Below are 24,797 nucleotides of genomic sequence, written 5' to 3' on the forward strand. Positions count from 1 at the left end.
AAGTGAGTTCTTAAATATAATTATTAGGCGTAAAGCTAAGAATATTATAAAATGAAAGGCCCTCTTATAATAAAATCTTTTTTCTATGCACTTTGTTAGAAGCTTTACAAATTCTCTAAAAATAATTCTGTGTTGCACTGAGCATCATGACCTGGTAGCTTCCGTTATTCCACTTGAAAAAATCCATCAGTTAAACAGTATGAAGAAAAATAATTGCACTGTATGATTCAACATGAAATGCTAAGCTTTCTAATGGAGCTCTAATGACAAATGAAAACTTCCTAATTATCTGACTTTCCCATTTTATCTTTCTTCTTATTTTACTTAACCGTTTGTAATTAACGTACTGAAACATATTGATTTACGAAAAACTCCTTCCCTGGAGTTTGGAATGATGATTATCTTTGCATATCTTCCTTATGGACTTGCAGAAGGAATTTCTCTCTCAGGTAAGTTGCAAAACAATTTCCCCTGAAGTTATTGACAGTGTTGAAACAGCTTTTATGTCTCTAGAGCTCAAGCAGTGTTCAAACTTTCTAGTATATATATACTATACACACACATACACACACTAGATATGTGTGTGTGTGTGTGTGTACATTTACTTGGACTTCAGTAAGACATTTGATAAAGTAGACCATAACCTACTACTAAATAAAATAGAAAAATGTGGGTTAGACAGTATCATGACCTGATGGATTCGTAACTGGCTGGTCAACCACACTCAACGTGTAGTCCTCAATGGAACTGCATCTACATGGAGGGAAGTATGCAGTGGGGTACCCCAAGGCTCTGTTTTAGGTCCAGTACTCTTCAACATCTTCATCAACAATTTGGATGAGGGGATAGATGGGGAACACATGAAATTTTCAGTTGACACCAAGCTAGTAGAAATAGCCAATACTCTGGAAGATAGGCTTAAGATACAGAAGGATCTTGACAGACTTGAACATTGGGCAGTATCTAACAAAATGAAATTCAGTGGTGAAACAAGTAAGGTTCTATATTTAGGCAAGAGAAACAAAATACACAGCTACAGTATATGTGGTACCTCACTCAATAGCAGTAACTGTGAGAGGGATCTTGGAGTCCTAGTGGACAACCATTTAAATATGAGCCAGCAGTGTGCAGCACTGCCAAAAAAGCCAACACAGTTCTAGGCTTCATAAACAGAGGGATAGAATCAAGATCACGTGAAGTGTTAATACCACTTTATAATACCTTGGTAAGGCCACACTTGGAATACTGCATCCAGTTTTGGTTGTCACAATGTAAAAAAGATGTGGAGACTCTACAAAGGGTGCAGAGAAGAGCAACAAAGATGATTTGGGGGACTAGAGGCTAAAACATATGAAGAACGGTTGCAGGAACTGGGTATGTCTAGTTTAATGAAAAGAAGGACTAGGGGAGACATGATAGCAGTGTTCCAATATCTCAGGGGTTGCCACAAAGAAGAGGGAGTCGAGCTATGCTCCAAAGCACCTGAGGGTAGGACAAGAAGCAATGGGTGGAAACTAATCAAGGAGAGAAGCAACCTAGAAATAAGGAGAAATTTCCTGACAGAACAAGCGCGTGCTCAGTGAACTGATTGTTACACTGGTTGAATCCCACCACTGCCCTAGAGATTAAATTGACACTTTTGCGTTTTCCGTAAAACAGTTAAGACTTCACTTTTAAAGGTAGCCCTGGGATCTAATGTGTTGAATTTGTCCTTCCTGCAGAGAAAAGTTGTTTTTAATCTTACTATTGAATTCAGGCATGTAAGCTGCTCAGAGCCAGTTTGCAATTGAAGCAGCATAAAAGCCTGGAAACTAAGCTAAAATAAAATTGTACTAAGCTTGGATTTAAAGATACTGTTCAGTCATAGATTAAAGGAAGAAGCCACCTGGAGGTCAGTGAGAATCCAGGTACATAAATCTTTTGCACTCTATTTGGTTGGGATTTTTGTATTTTGTATTTTTGGAGTTGGAATGTTTACTTCAGCAATGTATGCAGATAGAAAAATATGTAATTATTTTAATTGGACACACTAGCAGTATATCAAATTGCTTGAACCAGAAAAGAAGAAAAGTGATCTGGAAAGTATATCATATTGCTTGGACTGGAAGAGGAGAAAAGGAAGAAGACGATGACAGTTTTGAAGGACCAAAGTTTTCTCACAATCAGAAACAACTTCTTTTGCACAGAATGCTAAATTAAGTATCTAGTGTGGTTATTTTAGTAACCTACACTGTACATTATTTTACAGTCTGAGCTAATAAACCATTTCTACAAAGATGTTGTAGATATGATTTGGCCTCAGTCAAAAGAGATTTTCGATGATATCTTGTAGAGAGCAAGATTTAAAATTAACTATGTGTTTATGATTTAAGCCTTCTTATATATCTGCAGGTGCAGGGAGAATTTGGTCCCAAATACGCCTCTCCCTAAGTACACTGTGCCTCTCATTAATCTCAAACATCTCAGAGTGAAACTTATGTGGTCCTGCAAGTAGCTGTTTGTCCCCTGCTTTTCTAGTTGTTGCTGTATCATTGGTTAAGAAACACAATGGACACTTAATGACAACTGTAAAGTCTAAACATATTTGTATGCCTGCTGATTTTACCAGAAACCATCTGTTTTGATAGCTATAACCACTTCTGTCCAATTATGATAGCATTTGCAACTTTGCGTATATAACTCAGAGTGGATTTTACAGCTGTTCTCTAGTCCTGAAGTAACCTCTGGAGAGCCAATGCTTGGTGTGTGTGTGTGTGTGTGTGTTTTAATAGCCGTTTCATTCCAAATAATATCTTGGGAATTGTAATGGAACTAGTAATTAAAATTCTGGAGCACTTTCACTAATAGGATCATAATCATTCAATGGAATATTAGATTTAAATTGGATAAAATGAATTATGTAATGCAGCAACTAAAAGGATTATGATGAGTTTGAGGTTCACTGAATCTGTCAGCTGTTATCAGATCACTGTTGTATTCTCATTTTGCAGCGGCTTTGCCATCTCTCTTTTTTGGTATAATATCAAATACGACTTCTTCATTTTCTATGCATGAAACTTGTTTTTGTACTCTGGGAATAAACAAACAGCACTGTCAAATAAAATCCAGTTGGGATCTGGTAGTATGATCCATATGATACTGATTCCATGGAATCTCCATTCAGTCTCTACAGCATTGGAGTAGCTTGAATACTTTCTTCTAGCCCTGAACAGAATATATAGGAAGTGCATGTGAAGGGAAGTAGTAGCTTTGGATCATTTCCCTCAATAAATCAAGTATAATGTTTTTGAATTATTTGTTTAATTGGGTTCTCTATCTAGTTTTAGGACTTGTGTGGAGAACAGATCATCTTTCAGGTTATATTTTTATGGCAATAGCACTTAGACTTATATACCACCTCATAGTTCTCCACTGCACTCTCTGAGCATTTTACAATGTCAGCCTATTGCCCCCAAAAATCTGGGTGCTCATTTTGCCAACCTCAGAAAGATGGAAGGCTGAGTCAACCTTGAGCCTATGAGAATTGAACTCCAGATTGTGGGCAGAATTAGCCTGCAATACTGCATTCTAACCAGTGCATCACCAGATCTCCTGCATATTTATGCAGAAATATTGACAATTCTAAATGTTTCCTGAATGATTAAGCTCTACTGTATCAGAAAGATCCAATTATTCAGTATGTTAGAGTAATAGTTAACATACTGAATAGTTAGTTGTAGCCCTCAGTCATGTGGGAGTATGAGTATAATTTGGAAGTGGAGAATATAATCTTCAGGAGTTGAAATTCAATAGATTTGAGAGGAAGGTTGGTCGCAAAGAGGCCTTTTCAATCCTACCATTATTTTCCTGCAAACATTAACACATTCTCCACATTGAAAGAGTGAGAATATTGTTTATGATGAAACCAATATCTATAATCTATGATTAAGCCTTAGTTTGGCTATTCTCCTTGAGTCTGTTAACTAGTATTTATTGGCCTATTGTTGGCCTAGTGGAAACAACTTTCAAAGTGTGGTGATATTTTGGGTCCCTTATATATACTATGTTGCTTTTCTGATAACTGGAATTATGTAATTGGGAGGGTAATTATTTTGTAATTTTTAGGGTTGGGTCTTTATTTACAGTAGAAAAACATAGATTTGATATTTCACATAGAGTAATGATATTCATCAGACTTAAGTGAAAGCACTTACTCCCAGTGCAAATAGAAAATTCCTGTGTAAGCAGTCCTTCAAAGGTGCTGAACTGCCCCCAATTTTGAAGTACAATCAAAATATGCATATACATATTTAGGTGCTTTTGTTCCTTCAGCAGTTGAGCCAAAGGTTGAACTACTCCGGGCAGCTGGCCCAACTCATGTTGTTGAATTGTGCAACTGCTAGACCTGAGCTTCCAACCTGAATCGTTACCTTTCCCATTCTTGTGCTGCAGAACAGTTCTGATTATTTATTGGATTGCAATTAGTAACAGTTTAAGGAAAAACCTGATTTTATATATAAGTATATCTAATGGTGATTTTTTTCTTCCAGGTATCATGGCTATCTTGTTTTCCGGCATTGTAATGTCTCACTACACCCATCATAATCTTTCTCCGGTTACACAGATCCTAATGCAGCAGACTCTGAGAACTGTTGCATTCATGTGTGGTAGGTGCTGTCCATTGCTTGGACTCTTACTATCAAAGCAGACTTTTCAAAATGCTTCCTGATTATCCTACCAGTTTTCGCAGTGGTAATATACTACATAAGTGAAATACTTTAATTTAAACATCAAATAGGTTTCAATTATGATTACACATTTTTGTCCTGCCAGTTGACCAGGAACTATGGTCAGTGGAGTTGAGGGTTATCTCTGCAGATGTTCCTTAACTACCATTCATTTAGTGACCATTCAAAGTTGCAACAGCACTGAAAAAATGGACTTATGACTGGTCTTTGCATCATTGCAGCATCCCCGCAGTCATGTGATCAAAATATGGGTACTTCAATCAGAATAGAACCGAAAGGAACCTTGGAAGTCTTCTATTCCAGCCTCCAGCCCCCACCCCAAGCAGGAAACCTTATACCCATGATGGCAAACCTATGGCACACCAGCTGGCCAACATGCATGCACGTGACGGAATCCAGAAGACCAGTTGGCCGCCGTGCACATGTGCACCGGCCAGCTGCTCTCTTCCAGACTGTGGTGCGCATGCTCCAGTTTTGGCACTCAGTGCTGAAAAGGTTAACCATCACCGCCCTATACCGTTTCAGACAAGTGGCTGTCCAGTCTCTTAAAAACCTCCAGTGATGAAGCACCCTCAAGGTGAAGGCAAGCTATTCCACTGGTTAATTGTTCTCACTCTTAGGAAGTTTCTCCTTAATTCCAGGTTGCTTCTCTCCTTGATCAGTTTCCATCCATTGTTTCGTGTCCTAATTTCAGGTGCTTGGGAAAACAAATTGACCCCCTTGGCAAATGGCATGCATATATAATGACCTCAGCACCCTGGGGTCAATGATTGCCACTTGTAACTTTCTCAGCTGGTTCCTGCAAGCTATGTCAATGGGAGAAACAGGGTTTGCTTAACAATCCATGATTCAGTTAACAACTACAGTGATTCGCTTAACAACTATGGCAAAATAAAAGGTTTAAAAATCAAACACAGCTCACTTAACAACTGCCTTGCTAAGCAATGGAAATTCCGGCCCCTATTGCAGAAGCCTACTTTTATTGCAACCAGTAAATTGTTATTGACCAGCTTGATTGGATTTGATTTCATATTATTACCTATACTTCATAGGAAAAGCTGGCCCTTTCTCATCAAGTCATCAAAGAATGTATGTGCCAATAAATTGCATATAATATAGTATTTTTTATTTTTATTACAGTGTTAAGGCTGAGGAATGGCAGTATGTTAACATGAGCTCATGAATACAATCAAAATTTTTTTTCCCCCTGATTCATGTTTGATGGAAACTTGCAATTCTGCAGGTGTGGCTGAAGTATAGTAAACCTGCATTCACCCAAGTCAATAATGAAAGAATTTGGGAAGTGTGTCGGCAATACCTGCAAGAAATGGAGAGTATCAGTCTGGAAGATGCCTATCAGTTCCTGGCGTCTTTTTCCCGTGAGGACTGCCTCATTCTCGAGTTCCTCCTCCCTCATCTAGTCTAATGTCTCAGAATTCAGAGGTGTCAAACTTGCGGCCCGTGGGCCGGATGTAGCACGTGCTGGCCACGCCCATCCCCGGTTTAGCGAAGGGGGAAAAGTCATGATACGTCACATGATGACATGATGTCACGAGTTTGACACGAGCATCTGTCTTAGATGCTCCTGGCCAGATAAATGTATTTTAAAAATAGTTTTGAAGGTTGCAGAGTTTATCTCAGCAGATGGCAGCACCTTGCTGTCCTTGCTTTGGTTCAGAAGGAGATTTTACATTACGACTTGTGTAACTGCTCAGACATTTGGTAGGCCCCATTTTGATCCAATAGGACTCCCAACTAAGCATGCATAAGATTGCAGCCTTAAACATTACAATTTGTAATCATTGATTGATCTATATTTTTTTGTGATTTCAAAGAAATTCAGAATGTGAATTAAGGGTAAGAGGAAGCAGAGCTATTTCTTTTAACTGTGGGAGCATTTCTTCACCTCAATTCTCAGAACAGACCTACTAATATAGAGTCTGCCAAGCAGAAAAGTCACCTTTACTGACAAGGGGGATAAAATGTGCTGTAAATCTTGTCCTCACTTCTCCTCCAAGCTCTGGCTAAGTCTTGCCACAAGATTAATAACAAAACAGATTTCTTTGACTTTTTTCTCGCCTCCAGGGTACTTTTAGATGATAGAGAGGCAACATCCCTTCATTTCCATTAAAGGATTATGGATACAGTACCAGGAAGCTATTTGAAAAGGGGGAAAAAATTACAGGCAATAAATGCATGTGGTCCTTTGTATTCTGTCCTTTCTTAGCTGGTATTTGTTTTTAAATGTATTTATTATTTAGAAGAAATTAAGCTAAACACAGTATTAATGACAGGGCCAGAGATGAAAAGAAAACCTTACAATTTCATGGATGCAGGAATCTGAGGCAGTGCTACACAAAAAAAGATAACGCAAGCACAAAACCTGCATTGCTAGACTAGATCACATTTTCACTTATCCTTTCTTTACCTGTGTTCTTTCACAATAGCCAGCTAGATACTACCAGGAGACACATGACCAGAACATGTGAGAAACAGACTTGTGGTTTGTCCCATCATTAAGGGTGCTGCTTGTCCTTCGAACATGGGCATTTCACTGAGCTATTAAGGCTAAATTAATATTGGATCTGAATGTTGCTTTCTGATGTTTAAAATGCAGGGTCACTGAAGATTGAACATCTGTTAAGAGAGGAAAAGAGGAAATAGCTGGGAGAAACAGGAGAGCCTGAAAAAAAAAATTGCTGGCAAGACAGATCATACTGCTGCAGTATTTTGTTGCAGGCCCCAATCAACTGTTAGCCAGTTACATGTTGTGTGCGTGTTTTTTCTGTCTTTTATTTTTGTAAAGTCTGTGCTCCCTTGCTAAACCTTATGCAGCAAATGCTAGGTTTTAATAAAACTCTGTTGAAGAAGCTAAGTTTCTGTTGGACTAGGCCCAGGCCCTCTGAAAGCAATAACTCCATGAGAGAAGAATCTCCTAGTCAGCCCTTTTCCTTTCAGAAGAAACAGGTTATGTATCTGGTCATTTTGAACATTTTTCTTTCTTATTTTTCTTGGTTATGTCGTTTAGGTATGTAAGAGACTGAACCTGATTCAAATATTTCACTGAAGTTTTAAAAAATTAAACATAGGGACTCGAATGATCAGTGTTGTATTTTGTGAACACTCATTTCTGATTTTTCTCTTTCAGAAACATGCGTTTTTGCATTTCTGGGCCTGTCAATTTTTAGCTTCCCTCACAAGTTTGAAATGTCCTTTGTCATCTGGTGCATAGTAGGTATCAAATTATAGTAGAGATTATTTGTTTCACCTGACCCCAGTCTGGCAAGAAGGGATATGTGTCACAGAGAACTCTAATTTATTTATTATTTATTTGCATGCTGCCTGCTTATTGGACTCTAGCTGGATTACAATATAAAAAACATTGCAATGTGTATGTATAATAACACAAATTAAACCATCTCTTCCTTCACTGTAGACAATAGCTTTCTAAAAGATCTACGAAAATGACTCTTAAAAGTCGATTTAGGTTCTTCTGGAAGAGCCAGTGGGTGCATAGGACATTATTTTGCCATTGGACACTGTCTTCATGGTGAACAATAGTGGGTTTTGAAATTAAAGGTTTGCTGGTATAACCATGTGGTGGTCTACTTCAAGAAGTCGTGGTGAGCCGTTTTGTAGGTCCTTAGTTTGGACCTCAGTGTTATCCAGGATGTTCATTGATTTGTATAGTAGTCTTAAAACTTAAGAAGAGGGGTTATCCTTACAACTGTGTGACATTGAATTGCATGCATCCTTATAACATTTGATAATCTTAAGAGTTAAATTCTTTTTAAACTTTTGATTACTGTAGACTAGCATAGCTCTTCTCCTGACATGTTAGTATTCAGCAAACTCAGGTCTGACTCAGTTACAAGGCAGCTTTGTATTTCCACTTCATTTATTATTCATTCTGAGACAGCCAAGGCTAAAAAGAAAGCCTCAGCACAAGGAGGCTCATTGCTAGGGGAGTGCAAACACTTACTTCATAGAATCAGGCTAATATTAATTTGGTCTAGCATTTTACTCCCAGGACTTCCTCGTTAGGAATTAATTGTGAACTCATAAGTAATGAGTAAACGTGAAGTTGCATTTATTTACACTATATATTCTATTTATCTGTGTCACTTTATATAGTCACCCATCTCAAAGGCATGATGCTGAGCAGCTCAGAACATTTAAAACACAATATAGGCTCTTGACTTACAACGTTTTGTTTAGTGACCTTTCAAAGTTATAAGGGCACTGAAAAAAAATGACTTGTGACCATTTTTCATACTTAGGATCATTGTAGCATCCCCATGGTCATGTGATCAAAAGTTTGGCAACTGATTCATATTTATGACTGTTGCAGTGTCCTGGGGTCATGTGGTCATGTGACCTTCTGACAAGCAAAGTCAATGGGGAAGCCAGATTCACTTAGCAATCCTGTTACTCCTAACAACTGCAGTGATTCACTGAACAACTGTGGCAAGAAAGGTCATAAAATGGGGCAAAACTCACTTAACTATTTTGCTTAGCAACAGAAATTTTGAGCTCCATTGTGGTCGTACATTGAGGACTATCTGTATAAAACACCCAGAATTTAAGAAATATTGCTTGTACTCTTTGAGCTGAATGCAACCTGATTGCTATGAATTTGCTCCTTTTCTTCCCTCTCTTCACTGTATATAGTATACTCTCATATATGTTTGTTTGAGGGTTAAGACTTTCTATTTTCATTTGCTGTTTAGCGAATTTATAGTGGGCTAGAGCCTTAGCTTAATAATTGCTTAACCATGCTTTAAGCTTTCTGTCATATTCAGGAGCTGTTATAAACTAACATATGGAGATCTATGGAGATTCTCAGTCATCAAGATCATGGTTGTCCCAAAGATGCATTTTCAAAAAGCAACTGGACTTTCTGGTTTTTCTGCTTCTTCAGAGTTGAAGAAGCGTCTTGGATGAGAAGCAAAACATCTTCAAAGAAAAACCAGAAAGTCCAGTTGCCTCTTGAAAAAGCACCCTTGGGATAGCAAACTGAGGGTTTGCCCTCCCCTTCCAAATAAGAATAAAATAAAGATAAGCATAGGTATATAAAGGATGCAACACATTTGAGAAAAGAAAAATGGGTATGTTACTAAGCGCAACTCATAAAGTCCTATTGAATCCGACCTAAGGGCTACCTAAGCTAGCATTCTGTTTCTACATTAGCCCTCGATGCTAATATAGAGGTGACCCATAAAGAGGTTAGGAATTCCAATCCCCATTTTCCCATTTTTACTTCTCTTATTAAAAGCTCAATTTTGCTTCTTTTCTTGACAGGTGCTTGTCCTTTTTGGTAGAGCAGTCAATATTTTCCCCCTCTCTTATTTGCTCAATTTCTTCCGTGATCACAAGATCACTCCCAAAATGATGTTCATCATGTGGTTTAGTGGTAAGTTCTTGCTGTTTTCATTCCTGGTTATTATTCTGTATAGCATCATAATTGTAACTTGGTCTTCATAAGATCATGTTAAAACTATATGCTGAGTTTCTGGATAAGAAACTTTCATTTTCTCTATTTTTGACTGATTGATTGATTGCTATTTCCCACTATACAAAGGAATTATCTTTAACTGCTCAGGAGAGAAAAATGTTTGGGATAAATCTTTCACTGTACATTTCTAATTCTGTATTGGCCGTTTTGCATAAAATAGGAAGTAGTTCAGCTTTCCCCCACATGATCTTATCTAGATGTAATGTAAAAACAATTTCTATATTGTCCTAGCAAATTTGCAAAAATAGCTGGGAATTCAGAATTTTGAGCCCAAGAATATGGGATTTCAAGGTGGGAAAAGTCTAATGAAAGTGACTTCTGCTGGTCTCAGATGGAACTTTTGTCCCAAGTCATACATGGACATATGACCACTCATGTTATCTTTGAAGCCACATGTTGTCCTTAAAGTCACATGTTGTCTTTTTCTCAAGCCCACCATCGTTCTTCTCCTGTACCTCCTTAGCCATTGATAGCATGTGTAAGAATACATTTCCTCCCAGGTTTTGCCCAGCACATAGACACCTTATACACGTATTGTCAGGCAGTTGAAAATTCAGTTTAAATGGAGAAAGTGTTGCCTGGGAGGCAGATAGCTCTGTATTTATGTGTCAATATATTTGCGTATAAGTTTATTTCCAGTCCATTGTTGAGTATCATATAGAGCCATTAGGGCAAAAAGACTGCCCATCTCTGGAGAAGATAGATCTTGGGTATAGGAGGAAGAAAAGTCAAAAGCAGTATAAGCAACCTCAGATTTCAGTGGTGGTGAGACAGAGTAGAGGAATGAATGGTTATGAAGGTAGAAGCGACATAGCTTTGTGCCAATAAATGCTTCATTGCAAGCAATTCCTTGTAGACTATCCTAAACCAGGATGCTTGTCCCTTAATCTTGAAACAGAAAACAAAGAAACCATCATTTTGATAGCTTTGAAGAATATTAGTTCTAGAGGGACTGAGGAATGCTTATATGCTTCCCTGTGTTCCTCCCCATTACCTAGGTTTACGTGGGGCAATTCCGTATGCCTTGAGCCTCCACTTGGGCCTGGAACCAATTGAGAAGCGGCAGTTGATTGGCACTACCACAATCATCATTGTGCTGTTCACAATCTTATTGCTGGGTGGAGGAACAATGCCTTTAATCAGGCTGATTGACATTGAAGACTCTAAAGCCCGGCGGAAGAACAAGAAGGATATCAATCTCAGCAAAACAGAGAAAATGGTAAGCTTCCCATGTTCCATGTTTAAATGAGATAGATGCTTTTATATGTGAGTCTTGCATAAACCTCTTTGTCTTTCTTCATGCCCATATATTTGCTTTTCCTGATTTGGCATCCTCTAAATTCGTTAGGTTCTATATAGGTAATCTTTGACTTGCAACCTATTAACTTAGTGACTGTTTGAAGTTAAGATGGACTTACCTTGGGGCTATCTGGTTCTGAGGTTCCAATGGTCAGGTCCCTTCTGTGGTCACATGACTAAATTTCGGGTACTTGGCAACCTAGCTTCCTTTATGTCTGTTTGCAGCATCCCATGGTCACATGAGAATGTTTTACAACAATTTTGCCAAAAACGGACACATCTAATTTTCACCAAAACTGTGCCAATAGTGAACCATTGGTTTGCTAAACTACCACAGTGTTTGCTTACCAGTCATATTAACTGCTTTATAACTTCTGTGTTCATTTAACGACCATTGCAAAAAAAAGGTTGTAAAATTGGGTCTGTGACCGACACATTTTACAACGGTTACAGCTTACAATTGTAATGGGCAGGCTCCATTATGGTCGTATGTCGAGGACTACCTGTAGCTACCAGAACTCTTCTTATTGGCTGAGGATTTTGATTGCAGCCATAGTACATCCAAAGCACTCCAATTTGGGTAAGTCTGCTTTCTGTAGATTGAAGCAGAAGAGAGGCAAGGGGGATAGAACTGTTGAGAGTCTTTGGAATATTATTGCACAGGAAACTTCTCTTTTTTTCTAACACATAGCACTGTTTCAGCAGGTAGGTTGTGAACGTAGCGCAGTGTAATGATCAGTCTGCTACCTTTAAGTAAAATAACCTTCCCATTGAAATTCAGACAATGCTACCATTTGGACTGAGCCACATCTAAGTGGATGTCGATAACGTACAGATGGTGAGTCACACATCTTTCAAAAGGATGATAGGGTGCACTTCACAGATAAGCTGCAGATGTAAATTACTGCCAAGCAGGTCAAAAATAAGAAAAAAAAATGCATGTCTATATTCAGAAGTTGGGAAGGGGGCCTATGCTTATTTAAAGCCTCTATCTTGGCATAGCAGAAGCTCTGTCAAACAATCAAGACACTTACCTGAGACACTGACTTGCTTTTTATCGAGTGCTCAAGATTTTCAGAGGAAGCTAGCATTCTGAGAAAATAATTTTGTATTGAAAATGCATTTAAACTAAATACAAATATATGTTTTATGCAGCTTGCTGTTCATAAATTGATTCTATACCTGTACTTCAAAGATGCATACTATAGTAGAAATATTATACGTATCAGCATTATTCATGATGTTTGAAGCTAGATAAATCATGGTTAAAGTTAACCCAAGATCTTTGAGCTTTGGTTTATTAGCATAGCTAATCCATAAATAATGCTACAAGAAGTTCTGGATTTATGACTGCAATTAGGACTGAGATTTTGGTTTCTAAATAGTGCAGTCATTAAGCAAGTTTTTGTGTGACCAGATCCAATTTTGCAACCATTTTACTACAGTTGTTAAGCAAATAATGTGGTATTTAAGTGAATCAAGCAGTCTGTTAAGTGAATTGATTTCCACAATTGAGTTTATTTATTGGAAGCCAGCTGGGAATGTTGCAAATTGTGATCCAGTGACTGCAAAACTCTGCAGCCATTGAAAATACAAATGGTTACCAAGCACCTGAATTGTGATCATGTGATTGTGGAGGTTGCATGATGATTGTCACTTCAAGGAAGACTTGTAAGTCCATTTTTCCAAGGCTGCCGTAACTTCAAACCATGGAGAAATGAACAGTTGTAAATTGAGGACTATCTGTAATCATTATTTTATGGTGGGCCAAATGCATAATGACAGTTAATTGAAAGCAGGAACAAGAGCGTCCAATTCTGCAGTTATACTATATGAAGTAAGGAGTAGAATCAGCCTGCATACTTAAGGTTCATCCATACTTATTCCTGAAGCATCAATAGTACTATTTAGCATTATGTTTGCACGCATTCAGTTGCAGTGTTCACAGACAATCTACAGTTATTACATAGCTTGTTAGTTTCTGATGTTGGGTAAACCATCCATTGTGTCTTATAGACCACAATTTAGGGCTTAGTCTTACAAACTGGGAGGAGAGGGTCATTTAAAAACCTCCCCAGCAGACCTTGCTTTCTAAGAGTTTCCCAGTAAAAGTTAAGAACAGGCAGCCATCAGTCAGTTAGAACTCTCCAAGTCCCATGATGGCGAACCTATGGCACGCATGCCAGAGATGGCACGCACTCCCCTCTCTGATGGCACACAAGCCTTTACCCAATTCAGCACTGCTGCGCATGTGCGGGCACTTCCTGCTGGGCAGCTGGTCTTCGGGTCTCTGCTGCACATGCACAGGGGTTGCATGCGGGGGGGGCGCACATGCATATGGGTGGGGACACACACGTGTGTGGGGGCGCATGCAGGGGCCCATGCATTGCAATTTGGGGGTTTGGACATGCACAGGCATGCGCACTTTGGGCACTCAGTCCAGAAAAGGTTAGCCATCACTGGCCTAGTCTGTCCAAAGGGGAGGGCTTATCTTTTACCCATGATTTCTTCAGCCCAGCTCTAGGCAAATAGAAAGAAAGATGCTTTGGATCTTCTTTCCCAAAGCTCAGAAACGTAGAATATAACAAATCTAGTGTCAGTTTAGAAGCACAGGGCAGTGTTAAATTTTTAAGAGGAAGGTTTTAATGAGAAGCCCCGTTATAAAACTAATTTGTTGTCTGTCTCCTTCCCAGTCCTTTACTTCTGATGTGATTTCATTAGTACCCAAGTCTTGTGTAATGTTATACATGCCATTAAATCTCCATACTAATCAAACTGCATATCTCTCTATATAAAAGGAATTCTTTGCAAAAGTGGTGTATACGGAAAACAAGGGAAGGCAATAGCCACATGTACAGAATTGTAAATAAAATCAGTAGATTCAGCTCAGCTAAACGAGATCCCTCTTACTCTTACATCGTAACAATAAGATCCTGGCATTTGGCAGATATTCCCTGCAGAGAGGATGATTGGAGAGGGGTCTTTGCGTTTCTTTGCTCTTTCTCTTTCTTTTCCTTTTTCTTGCTTCTCCTCTGACAACTCCTCTCCAGTTTTATAGGAAACGAGGCACAAATAAAAAGCAGCATCTTTGTGGAAGCTGGTTTTTGCTTTGCTCAGTCAAGGAATATGCTGCATTTCTGATATTCTGGCGCTAAACTAGAAATTAGAATTATCTAGAGTCTAAACTCAACTTCCTAATGACTCTAGATGGAACTAGTTTTATATATGGAGTTCAGTGGTGGGTTGTTCCTGGTTCGGTCCGGTTCTTGTGAACTGGTAGTAAAAGCGGTAGGAGGCTCCGCCCACCCACCCGGATGTCATCATGGATGATCTGCGCATGCCAGAAGCGTGCACGCTCTCATTGCAAACCGGTAGTAAAGATAAGTAGAACCCACCCCTGATGGAGATGCATGGTAGAGGTTGGAAAAATAAAAGCTGAATTCTATCTCTTCAGTCCTCTTAGCAGGCAATCAAATGGAGCTCTATCATGCCAGTCCATACACTTAGTGAGGTATTGTCTTTCAGTAAATCCCAGTTAAATTAATCATGGTTTACTCTGAAACTGTAATATGAAAGTCTGTAGAGAATCTCAGTCATCCAGGTCATGGTTGTTCCAAAGGTGTTTTTTCAGGCAGCAACTGGACTTTTTTGTTTTTTCTTTTGAAGACATTTTGCTTCTCATCCAAGAAACTTCTTCAGCTCTGACAGGATAGTGGGGAATGGAAAGATTTATATTCCTTGCAGACCGTTGGTAATCTGCATCCTTTTAAAGGGTTGTTGAAGCACTTGCAGGTTTAATATGTAATATTTAATGTAATATGAAAGCACGTCAATCTGTACAATGCTCACTTAAGTATTTCTACATATTAAATGTGTATTTGTGCTGGAATCCTCAGATGTAATTCCACCCAGACCCTTTAAATATTTTACTTTGTGCTGCAATGCAGTTGCCGCATGTACAGCATTGGTCATTTTGCAATGTGGACATTTTCTGCTAACGTTTTCTTCAACCACCTTTTGTTTTGAGGTGGCTGGTATGAATTCAGATCAGGCAAAAGGCAGCTGGAAGGTAAAGGCACAAAACAGACAAGCTATTTTTGTGTTAATAACCTGACTAATGAAATACTGGTTCCTAGCAGGTTTTTTGCTGCTTTCTTTTCGTTCACATTTGGTGCAATGTGAACTGCCAAAGTCATAAAACAGCACACATTTAAAGTCTGTGGCAATCAGAAATTGGCTCTTAGAATGGTTGAGTGCCAGTCAAGGCTTCTTTCTTCTTTTACGATCCTTAATTTTTGAATATTACTTTTCGGTGGTGACTTTCTTAATTTTTCCATCATAACTATAAAGTTATTGACACTTTTATTGAATTTGCATGTAAAGACAGTAAATAAAATAGCAGGGTGTCAAAGGAACATCAAAGAAAACTATTGCTTTTTTTATTCTTATAATCACCTCCTCTCAGGGCAACACCATTGAATCTGAACACTTATCTGAACTGACAGAGGAAGAATATGAAGCTCATTATATAAAGCGGCAGGATCTCAAAGGCTTTATGTGGCTTGATGTCAAATATTTGAATCCTTTCTTTACCAGACGGCTCACCCAAGAGGTAGGTTCAGCCTGAACAAATCCTACAGCAGATTGACTTTCAATCTAATTTGATATCCAAAAATACAATGACTGCTATTTGTATTAAAATAATCCAAGTTTCCTGCACTAACATTTTGACTTTCTCTTTATAGAAACTGGCTAGAGTTCAGGCAACCTCTGCCGTGAGTTGTTCTAAGCATAGCTTAGAGCAGGGCTGGGCAACTATGGCCCCTTTATGACCTATGGACTTCAACTCCCAGAATTCCTGTGCCAGCATGCTGGCTCAGGAATTCTGGGAGTTGAAGTCCATAGGTCATAAAGGGGCCATAGTTGCCCAGCCCTAGCTTAGAGTAATCATAGCCTGTTGACAGATTTCTGGCTTTTATTCCTTCCTTGAGTTCTTCTTGCTTTGTGCCTTTTCATTGATTGGAATCTTGACAAGGGAGCAAAAAAACAAAACCACAACAAAACCACAACAAGAATAATAGAATGCGTCTCTCTATTCACATGTCATCTTAAACAACAGTTGCAATCTAAACCAAAATTAGGCTAAAAAGCAGCTAAGCTAAAAATAGGCTGAAACAATCCACGGACCTCAACCCATTCACGTTAAACCAAAAACATTGCAGTTTAGCACAATGGAAATTCATGCAAATATAAGTTTCTTGTTCATGAACCTCAAGGAGTTATGGTGAATTATAACCAAACCCACCAAAATAGGTAGCCATTTAACATCTAGGATTGTATCGAAACATTTAATGATAGTTTTCTGCTACAAAGCCCCCTGTGGTTCCTTGTAGATTCTATTTATGCTTTTTTCTGGCATGTGCACAGAAATGATTGAAACACTATGAGTAGCCATACAATGCCTTATTAAAGGAGACATATCAGTCTGAGTCTGCGTTAGGTATCTTAAGAATGGAATAGAATAGAATAGAATAGAATAGAATAGAATAGAATAGAATAGAATAGAATAGAATAGAATAGAATAGAATAGAATTTTTTATTGGCCAAGTGTGATTGGACACACAAGGAATTTGTCTTGGTGCATATGCTCCGAGTGTACATAAAAGAAAAGATACCTTCATCAAGGTATAACACTTAATGATAGTCATAGGCTACAAAAAAAAGGGAGAGGGGCATTGAAATGTACGCAACTTTCCTACACCAGTCAAAATTGGTACTTAACTGCATGTTTCATCTGTGCACAGATATAGAGTGCACAGGGTTCAACAGAAATAGCTTGGAATACGAGACACTAAATAAAAAAAGCATTTGGTTTTAGGGATGTTTTGCAGGTGGTTGTAGAGTGGCAGCAGGGAAGAAAGGCAAGCAGTGACAGGAGAGGTAGGGTGGGTGAGTCAGGTGTACTAGGTGGATGGGTGTCAATAGCTAGCACTTTCATGGTGGTAGGGAGGGGCAGTAAAGAAGGAAGATGTGAGAAAAATTATATTGGCCAGATCTTGAATTGCTCCTCATGAGTGGTCCTCGTGCTGTACTTGAATTCAAGTGTAGAGGTAGCTGAGAGGGTTGGGTGCAATGCTAATAAGATTGATGGTCAGGACATAGGAAGGAGAGGGTTGGGTGCAATGCTAATAAGATTGATGGTCAGGACATAGGAAGGAGGGGAGCGAGGTGCACCAGCCTTGCCTTGCTTGTCCATTGTGACTTCTCTGGATTTGTTTTAGCTGAAATCTGGAATAGTCTAAATGTTTTTTCTTCAGTTGTATCCTGACCCACTTGGAATAGTCTGACCAAAAGTCTGAACTATAATATGTATGTGCTATGTGCATGTAGCAAACCATGTGCTTTGTTTCTATCCCTTTAAGCTACTTTGCAGAGAGTGTATGCAAGTAACATTGTGTAACAAAAGGACAAAATTTTATTCAAGCATTCTAGGAAACCAAGCAAGCAAAGTCACATACTTCTAAAGGACTTGTCTTGCCATTCAACATTTTCAAATGAGGGGCTTTTCTGTTTTTTTCCCCCTCTGTGGCTTCCCACTTTCAAAATATACACGGAGAGAGAAAGACCTGAGATTTTTCAGTGGAACTCTTCATCATCTATCCATGTTAATGTTGTCATAGTACTGTCTTGTAGCATTTTTTTTCTTCCTTTAAACCTAGTGTATCAGATGTATTTAATTCTGTGCGTGCTGCAGAATTGAAGTTGTACTGCCTTATGCACAGGCAGATGGAGAAGTGCAATTCTAATTTTCTTTTTTATATTTTTTATTTGTTTACATATGTGTTTAATGAACAGCGTACCGTCTGGGTCCATTCGTTTACATAGTAATACTTCTTAAGTTCCTAATTTCTACTCCTGTTGTCCAACCATTGATAAAACAAATCCCAAGTTCGAAAATATTCTGTGTCTTCTTTTTCTTTTAACTTCAGTGTTAATCTGTCCATTTCTGCACAGTCCAATATTTTTTTAATTATATTTATTTTTATTTATTCATATTTTTATACCGCCCTTCTCCGAAGACTCAGGGCGGTGTACAGCCAATAAAACCACAAGAATCCCAACAAATTTAAAATAAAATATCAAATTTAAAAACTGATTCAATCGCTGTAACTTAAAATATTAGCCAAAATTTATCAAAACTAAAACCTTGGTAAAACCCTATTAAAACCCACTAAAACCCCCATACTAAAATCAATCAGGCCAGCCCCGCTTGGTGAAAAAAGAAAGTCTTGAGCTCGCGCTTAAAGGTCCGGAGATCAGGGAGGAGACGGAGTCCCACCGGCAGCTCATTCCATAAAGCCGGGGCCCCCACAGAGAACGCCCTTCCCCTGGGGGCCGCCAGCCGACATTGACTAGCCAACGGCACCCTAAGAAGACCCTCCCTGTGGGCGCGCACTGGACGTATCGGACAATGGGAGGTAACTGTCGGCAGCAGGCGGTCCCGTAAATATCCCGGTCCAATGCCATGGAGCGCTTTAAAGGTGATAACCAACACCTTGAAGCGCACCCGGAAGACCACCGGCAACCAATGCAGCCTGCGCAGGAGAGGTGTTACATGGGAGCTACGAGGAGCTCCCTCAATCCCCCGCGCGGCCGCATTCTGCACCAGTTGGAGCCTCCGGGTGCTCCTCAAGGGGAGCCCCATGTAGAGAGCATTGCAGTAATCCAGACGGGAAGTGACGAGGGCATGAGTGACCGTGCATAACGCGTCCCGGTCCAGGAAAGGGCGCAATTGGCGAATCAGGCAAACCTGATGAAAAGCTCCCCTGGCGACGGCTGTCAAATGGTCTTCTAAAGACAGCCGTGCATCCAGGAGAACGCCTAAATTGTGCACCGATTCCCTGGGGGCTAACGATTCGCCCCCCACAGTCAGCGATGGAGTAAGCTGACTGTGCCGGGACGCCGGCATCCACAGCCACTCCGTCTTGGATGGGTTGAGTCGGAGCCTGTTCGTCCCCATCCAGACCCGAACGGCCTCAAGACACTGAGTCATCACATCGACGGCTTCGTTGGGGTGGTTCGGGGTGGAGATGTACAATTGAGTGTCGTCAGCATACAGCTGACAGCTCACCCCGAAACCACGGATGATCTCTCCCAGCGGCTTCATATAGATGTTGAACAAGAGGGGCGAGAGAATCGACCCCTGCGGCACCCCACAAGTGAGTTGCCTAGGGGTCGATCTCTGCCCCCCTGTCAACACCGTCTGCGAGCGGTCGGAGAGGTAGGAGGAGAACCACCGTAAAACGGTGCCTCCCACCCCCAAGCCCTCCAACCGCCGCAGCAGGATACCATGGTCGATGGTATCGAACGCCGCTGATAGATCTAACAGGACAAGAACAGAGGAACAACCTCTGTCCCGTGCCCTCCAGAGATCATCAACCAACGCGACCAAAGCCGTCTCTGTGCTGTACCCAGGCCTGAAGCCGGACTGGCACGGGTCTAGATAAACAGTTTCCTCCAGGTACTGGGGGAGTTGCCAAGCCACCACACTCTCTACAACCTTCGCCAGAAAGCGAAGATTGGAGACTGGACGATAATTAGCCAAAATAGCTGGGTCCAGGGAAGGCTTCTTAAGGAGGGGCCTCACCACCGCCTCTTTCTTCTCTTTCAGAGAAGAGCTGATAATTCCCTGGAGCCAGCCTCGTGTAACCTCCTGGGTGGCCAGTACCAACCAGGAGAGACACGGGTCCAATAAACATGTGGTGGCATTCAACCTCCCCAGTATCCTGTCCATGTCATCGGGAGTCACAGGATCAAACTCAGCCCAAACAATGTTCTCAAGACGTGCCCACGTCATCCCGTCCGGATCTACCCAATCTGTGTCCAACCCATCCCGGATCTAAGTGATTTTATCGTGCAGATAACTTCCAAATTCCTCAGCCCGACCTTGCAAGGGGTCCTCCTGAGCCCCCTGAAACAGAAGGGAGCGGGTCGCTCTAAACAAGGCGGCTGGGCAGTTATCTGCCGATGCTATAAGGGCAGCCAAGTATACTTGCTTTGCTGTCCTTATTGCCACTAGATAGGTCTGAATATGTGGCCGTATTAGTGTTCGGTCAGATTCGGAGCGGCTGGCCCTCCAGGCGCTCTCTAGGCGTCTTCTCCGGCGCTTCATCTCTCTCAGCTCCTCAGTAAACCAAGGAGCCGGTCGAGAGCAGCGCCGGGTCAGAGGCCGCATCGGCACGACGCAATCCAAAGCCACCGCTGCCGCCCTTTCCCAGGTGGTAGCGAGTTCCTCAGCCAAGCTGTGGGCCAGCTCCTCAGGAAATGGCCCAAGCTCCGTCAGGAACCTACTCGGGTCCATCAGGCGCCTGGGACGGAACCAACGAACTGGCTCCGTCTCCCTGCAGTGAAGGTCTGCGGTCCGAAAGTCCAGGCGAAGGAGAGAATGATCTGTCCACGGCAGGGGAGTAATGACTAAGTCCCCCACATCCAGATCATTCAGCCACTGTCCCGAGACAAAAATCAAGTCCAGCGTGTGTTCCCCAGTGTGTGTGGGACTATTCACTAACTGGGTCAGGTCCAAGGCTGCCATGGAAGCCATGAACTCCCGAGCTGATGACGATGACTCACCTACTGACGGCAGATTGAAATCCCCCATGACCATAAGCCTGGGGGTATCAACTGCTGCCTCGGCTATCACGTCGAGCAGCTCGGGCAGGGCTGCTGTCACGTGGCAGGGAGCCAGGTACGTGACCAGTAAACCCATCTGTACCCCATGACCCCACCTCACAAAGAGAGACTCTCAGCCAGCTTTCTGCGGGACAGAGACCTCCCTCGGATTCAAACTCTCATTTATAATTACCGCAACCCCCCCACCCCGCCTTGAACCCTCGGCTGATGAAATGCGCGGAAGCCCGGTGGGCACAACTCGACGAGGGGAACGCCCCCTTCTGTGCCCAACCAGGTCTCAGTAACGCCCATCAGGTCCGCACCCCCCTCCTGTATCAGATCTGAAATGAGGGGGGCCTTATTAATAACGGACCTTCTTCCGTAGGTGTTTCCTTACTTTTCCAATGTTGTGCAAATACAATTCTTGCTGCTGTTAAAATATGTAATATTAAATATACATTCCCTTTATCATATTTTTCTGGTATTATGCCTCACAAATATAGTTCTGGCTTAAAATCTATATGCTGTCTTAACATTTTTCCTAACCAAGTATGCATTTTCACCCCAAAATTTTTTGCTTTTGGGCATGTCCACCACAAGTGATAATATGTGCCTGGTTTATTTATTACATTTCCAACATTTGGTGGACATATTTTTAAACATTTAAAAAATGTTAAGACTGCAATTCTAACTTTCTAAAGGGGCTGCATCTTCCCTTTACCACAGGACCTACATCATGGGCGCATACAGATGAAAAGCCTTACCAACAAATGGTATGAGGAGGTACGACAAGGACCTTCTGGATCAGAAGATGATGAGCAGGAGTTGTTGTAGCAGGCTGTTGGACGTGCGCGCTTCTGCTGGCATCACCAACTTTAATTTTAAGGCAGACACTCACACACATACCATGTGCAACTTGGTAAGGTTGTTGTCAAGTGACTCTTTGTCCAGTATAAAGTTGTGTCACGTGCTGGAATGCATCTCTAATGCCATTTTTAAAAACTCTTTTGAAATTATGGCACCTGTTCAGGCAGCAATTCTCCCAAATACAATGGGATAATTAATGGATAATAGGGTAATTAGAAACATGGTTGGGACTGTCTTTGCTTTTCGGCTGTAAATGTATGTTAAAGAAAATTCTGTAGAAGAGCTTTAAAAAAAAAATTAGTGCACTTTACTGTACTTTTGCCAATATACTGGCCCTGTACTGGAAGGACAATGCTGTGAATTTGTATTGACGGTGAGCAAGTAAGTGTATTTAAGGCTTATCTTTACATTGCTCTTTAAATATTTATTGAACTCAGGGTACAGAGTGACAGAAGACAGAAGCAGCTAATTAAAGGCCCTTGGCCTTTGGGATTTCTAGAAATGTTCATTCCAATTTGTTATTTCTAAGTTTGAAACAACTTGACACACAGTTCCATACCATAACTTCAGATCATTTGATTCCAGAATAAAGCTTTATTTGAAATCTGTCAAGCTTAATTCCCACCCTTCTCACTCCCTTCCTTTGAGAACAGCTACATAGCACAACTCTGGTTGTGGGGCTTGAAGCCAGAGCATAGAAGAGGCAAATAAGCAAGGAGTTCCTTTTTCTGGGAAAGCCCTAAGACTGGAAACAGTTCATCTGCTGTTTTATTATTCACAGATTGTATTTTACATACTGTCTAATTTTTTTTTAGATGCTTGCAGAACCATGTATGCTCATGCAAAATATCAATCACACAATGTCTGTACCTTTTTAAAAAGCTGAGTGGGGAACATTACTAGAACTTTGCCATGAATATTATCGCACTAAAAGTGGGGGGGAAATGATGCATTTTTTTCCACCTGAGGAAAATTGAGATATTTTTGCAAACCACATAAATTCCCATTTGTATTCCAAACTGGAATAAGCCTCAGAAAGCTTATGCCACATGATTTTTCCTCATACACAAAACTGTCTCAAGATTCACTGCAGATAGAAACAAATACGGAATTGAGAAAGTCCCGTATCCTCAGTTGGTTGTGGTTGGAATGGCCTATCAGCCCTATAAAACAAACATAACTAAATATTCCTCATGTAACTAATCCTAACCTTGTTTTTTCTGCCATACTGTTATGCCAGACTGATAAAGCTTGCACAGACGTTCTTTTACAAGCATGTTCTCAGTAACATTGTATAATATTGAGAGCAGGAATGCTGCAGTAGGTGCACTTCAGATCAATTTTAAAATCTATCTTTAAGCAACCCTTCACTGTACTGACGAGAAGATGAGATTATAGGAAAACTCTTAATTCAAAAGGTGGAAGAGAGGAAGTAAAACTGAGTCATTCTATAGGATGCAAAGAGCAACTTTTCTTACTGACAGATTCTGCTGGCTATACATGCCAGGACTGTTCTGAAGTCAAGTGAATGAGGATGTCTTTTCTCCTTTTCCCCCCCTACAGAATAGGGACATATTGTTCTTTCACATTGTGAAACATTAGGCAAGTTTGGCATTAAATAAACTTATTAAATGACATTAGGCAAGTTGGGCATTAAGTTATATCCTTATTTATTATTTCAGTTTATATGATTCCCATATAAATTCATGACCCTTGGCATGTAGGAATTAAAAACTATAGAAAAACATAAAATAGTATAAAAAACTGGATAAATAAAATCAGTAGATAAGGTTAAAAAAAATTACCATCAGTGATTAATTCAACCAGTGCATGGGCTTTGCTTTGCATTGAAATCCCCAGCTTGATCACACTATCACATATTTAGAATGAAATTAGCCCTGAAGGTTGCAGATGGCACAGGAATTGGTGCTTTATCATCCAACTGTGGAAGAATGCTTGCTCAATTACCAGTGTGCAAGCGTAGTTCACCCATCTCTTTTTGAGGTTTATACTGTACTTCGGACAACTTAAATGACAAGGTCAAAATACATGAAATATTCAACATCATGTAAATAGATTTCTGAATTTCTTTAAAAATTATTGGAATATAAATATAGTAAAAATGCAGTTTAGCTTACCCAACTATTTAGGCATATGTAGACTTCTAAGGTAGTATTAACACAGAGGAATCTGCATTCTATTAAAGAAGCTTATTTAGAACTCCTATCTAGCCTCTAGCAAAAATATTAGATTAAGGCTCTCATAATCCCCAATCAACATAGCGAATACAGCATAGAATATAAGGGTTAGAAGACACTTGAAAAGTATTTGGTCCAACCACCTGACCACTACTAAGCACTCTCAGCAGATGGCCATCTACCGTCTATTTAAACAATTTCAGTGAAGGAGAATTCATTGTCTTCCAAGGCAAGTGATTCTTTTATTGAACAGTTGTTAACATTAGAAAAACTTTGTGATTTCCAGTTGAAATCTTTCCTTATAATGCCAATCCATGGTTTCTTATTATATATTCTTGAACAATACTGATCGTAATGTACATGACAGAGCATCAGATATCTGAAGACATCTGACATGTTTTTCCGCAATATACTCCACAATTCCAATAACTCAGAACTTTTTCTTTCCAAGTCTCTTACCCCCTTGGTTATTTTCCTATGGACACATTCAAGTTTGTTAATGTTCATGTTGAATTGCGAAGC

General features: G+C 40.3%; 1 protein-coding gene across 5 annotated transcripts in view; it reads left to right on the top strand.

Moving 5' to 3' along the window:
* Positions 1–22,685, top strand: part of SLC9A8 (solute carrier family 9 member A8) — a 56,974-nt gene extending 34,289 nt beyond the window's left edge. For all 5 annotated transcript variants that reach the window (XM_058178165.1, XM_058178164.1, XM_058178163.1 and 2 more), the window contains 7 exons: positions 344–449; positions 4,530–4,646; positions 7,876–7,958; positions 10,029–10,140; positions 11,241–11,461; positions 16,007–16,153; positions 21,937–22,685. In XM_058178165.1, the coding sequence (XP_058034148.1) occupies positions 344–449; positions 4,530–4,646; positions 7,876–7,958; positions 10,029–10,140; positions 11,241–11,461; positions 16,007–16,153; positions 21,937–22,044 (894 nt within the window). In that variant the 3' untranslated portion in view covers positions 22,045–22,685. The remainder of the gene's footprint in view (positions 1–343; positions 450–4,529; positions 4,647–7,875; positions 7,959–10,028; positions 10,141–11,240; positions 11,462–16,006; positions 16,154–21,936) is intronic.
* The last annotated feature ends 2,112 nt before the right edge of the window (positions 22,686–24,797 follow it).

This window comes from Ahaetulla prasina, chromosome 3 (assembly GCF_028640845.1).
Source record: "Ahaetulla prasina isolate Xishuangbanna chromosome 3, ASM2864084v1, whole genome shotgun sequence".
In the NCBI taxonomy this organism is placed as follows: Eukaryota; Metazoa; Chordata; class Lepidosauria; order Squamata; family Colubridae; genus Ahaetulla; species Ahaetulla prasina.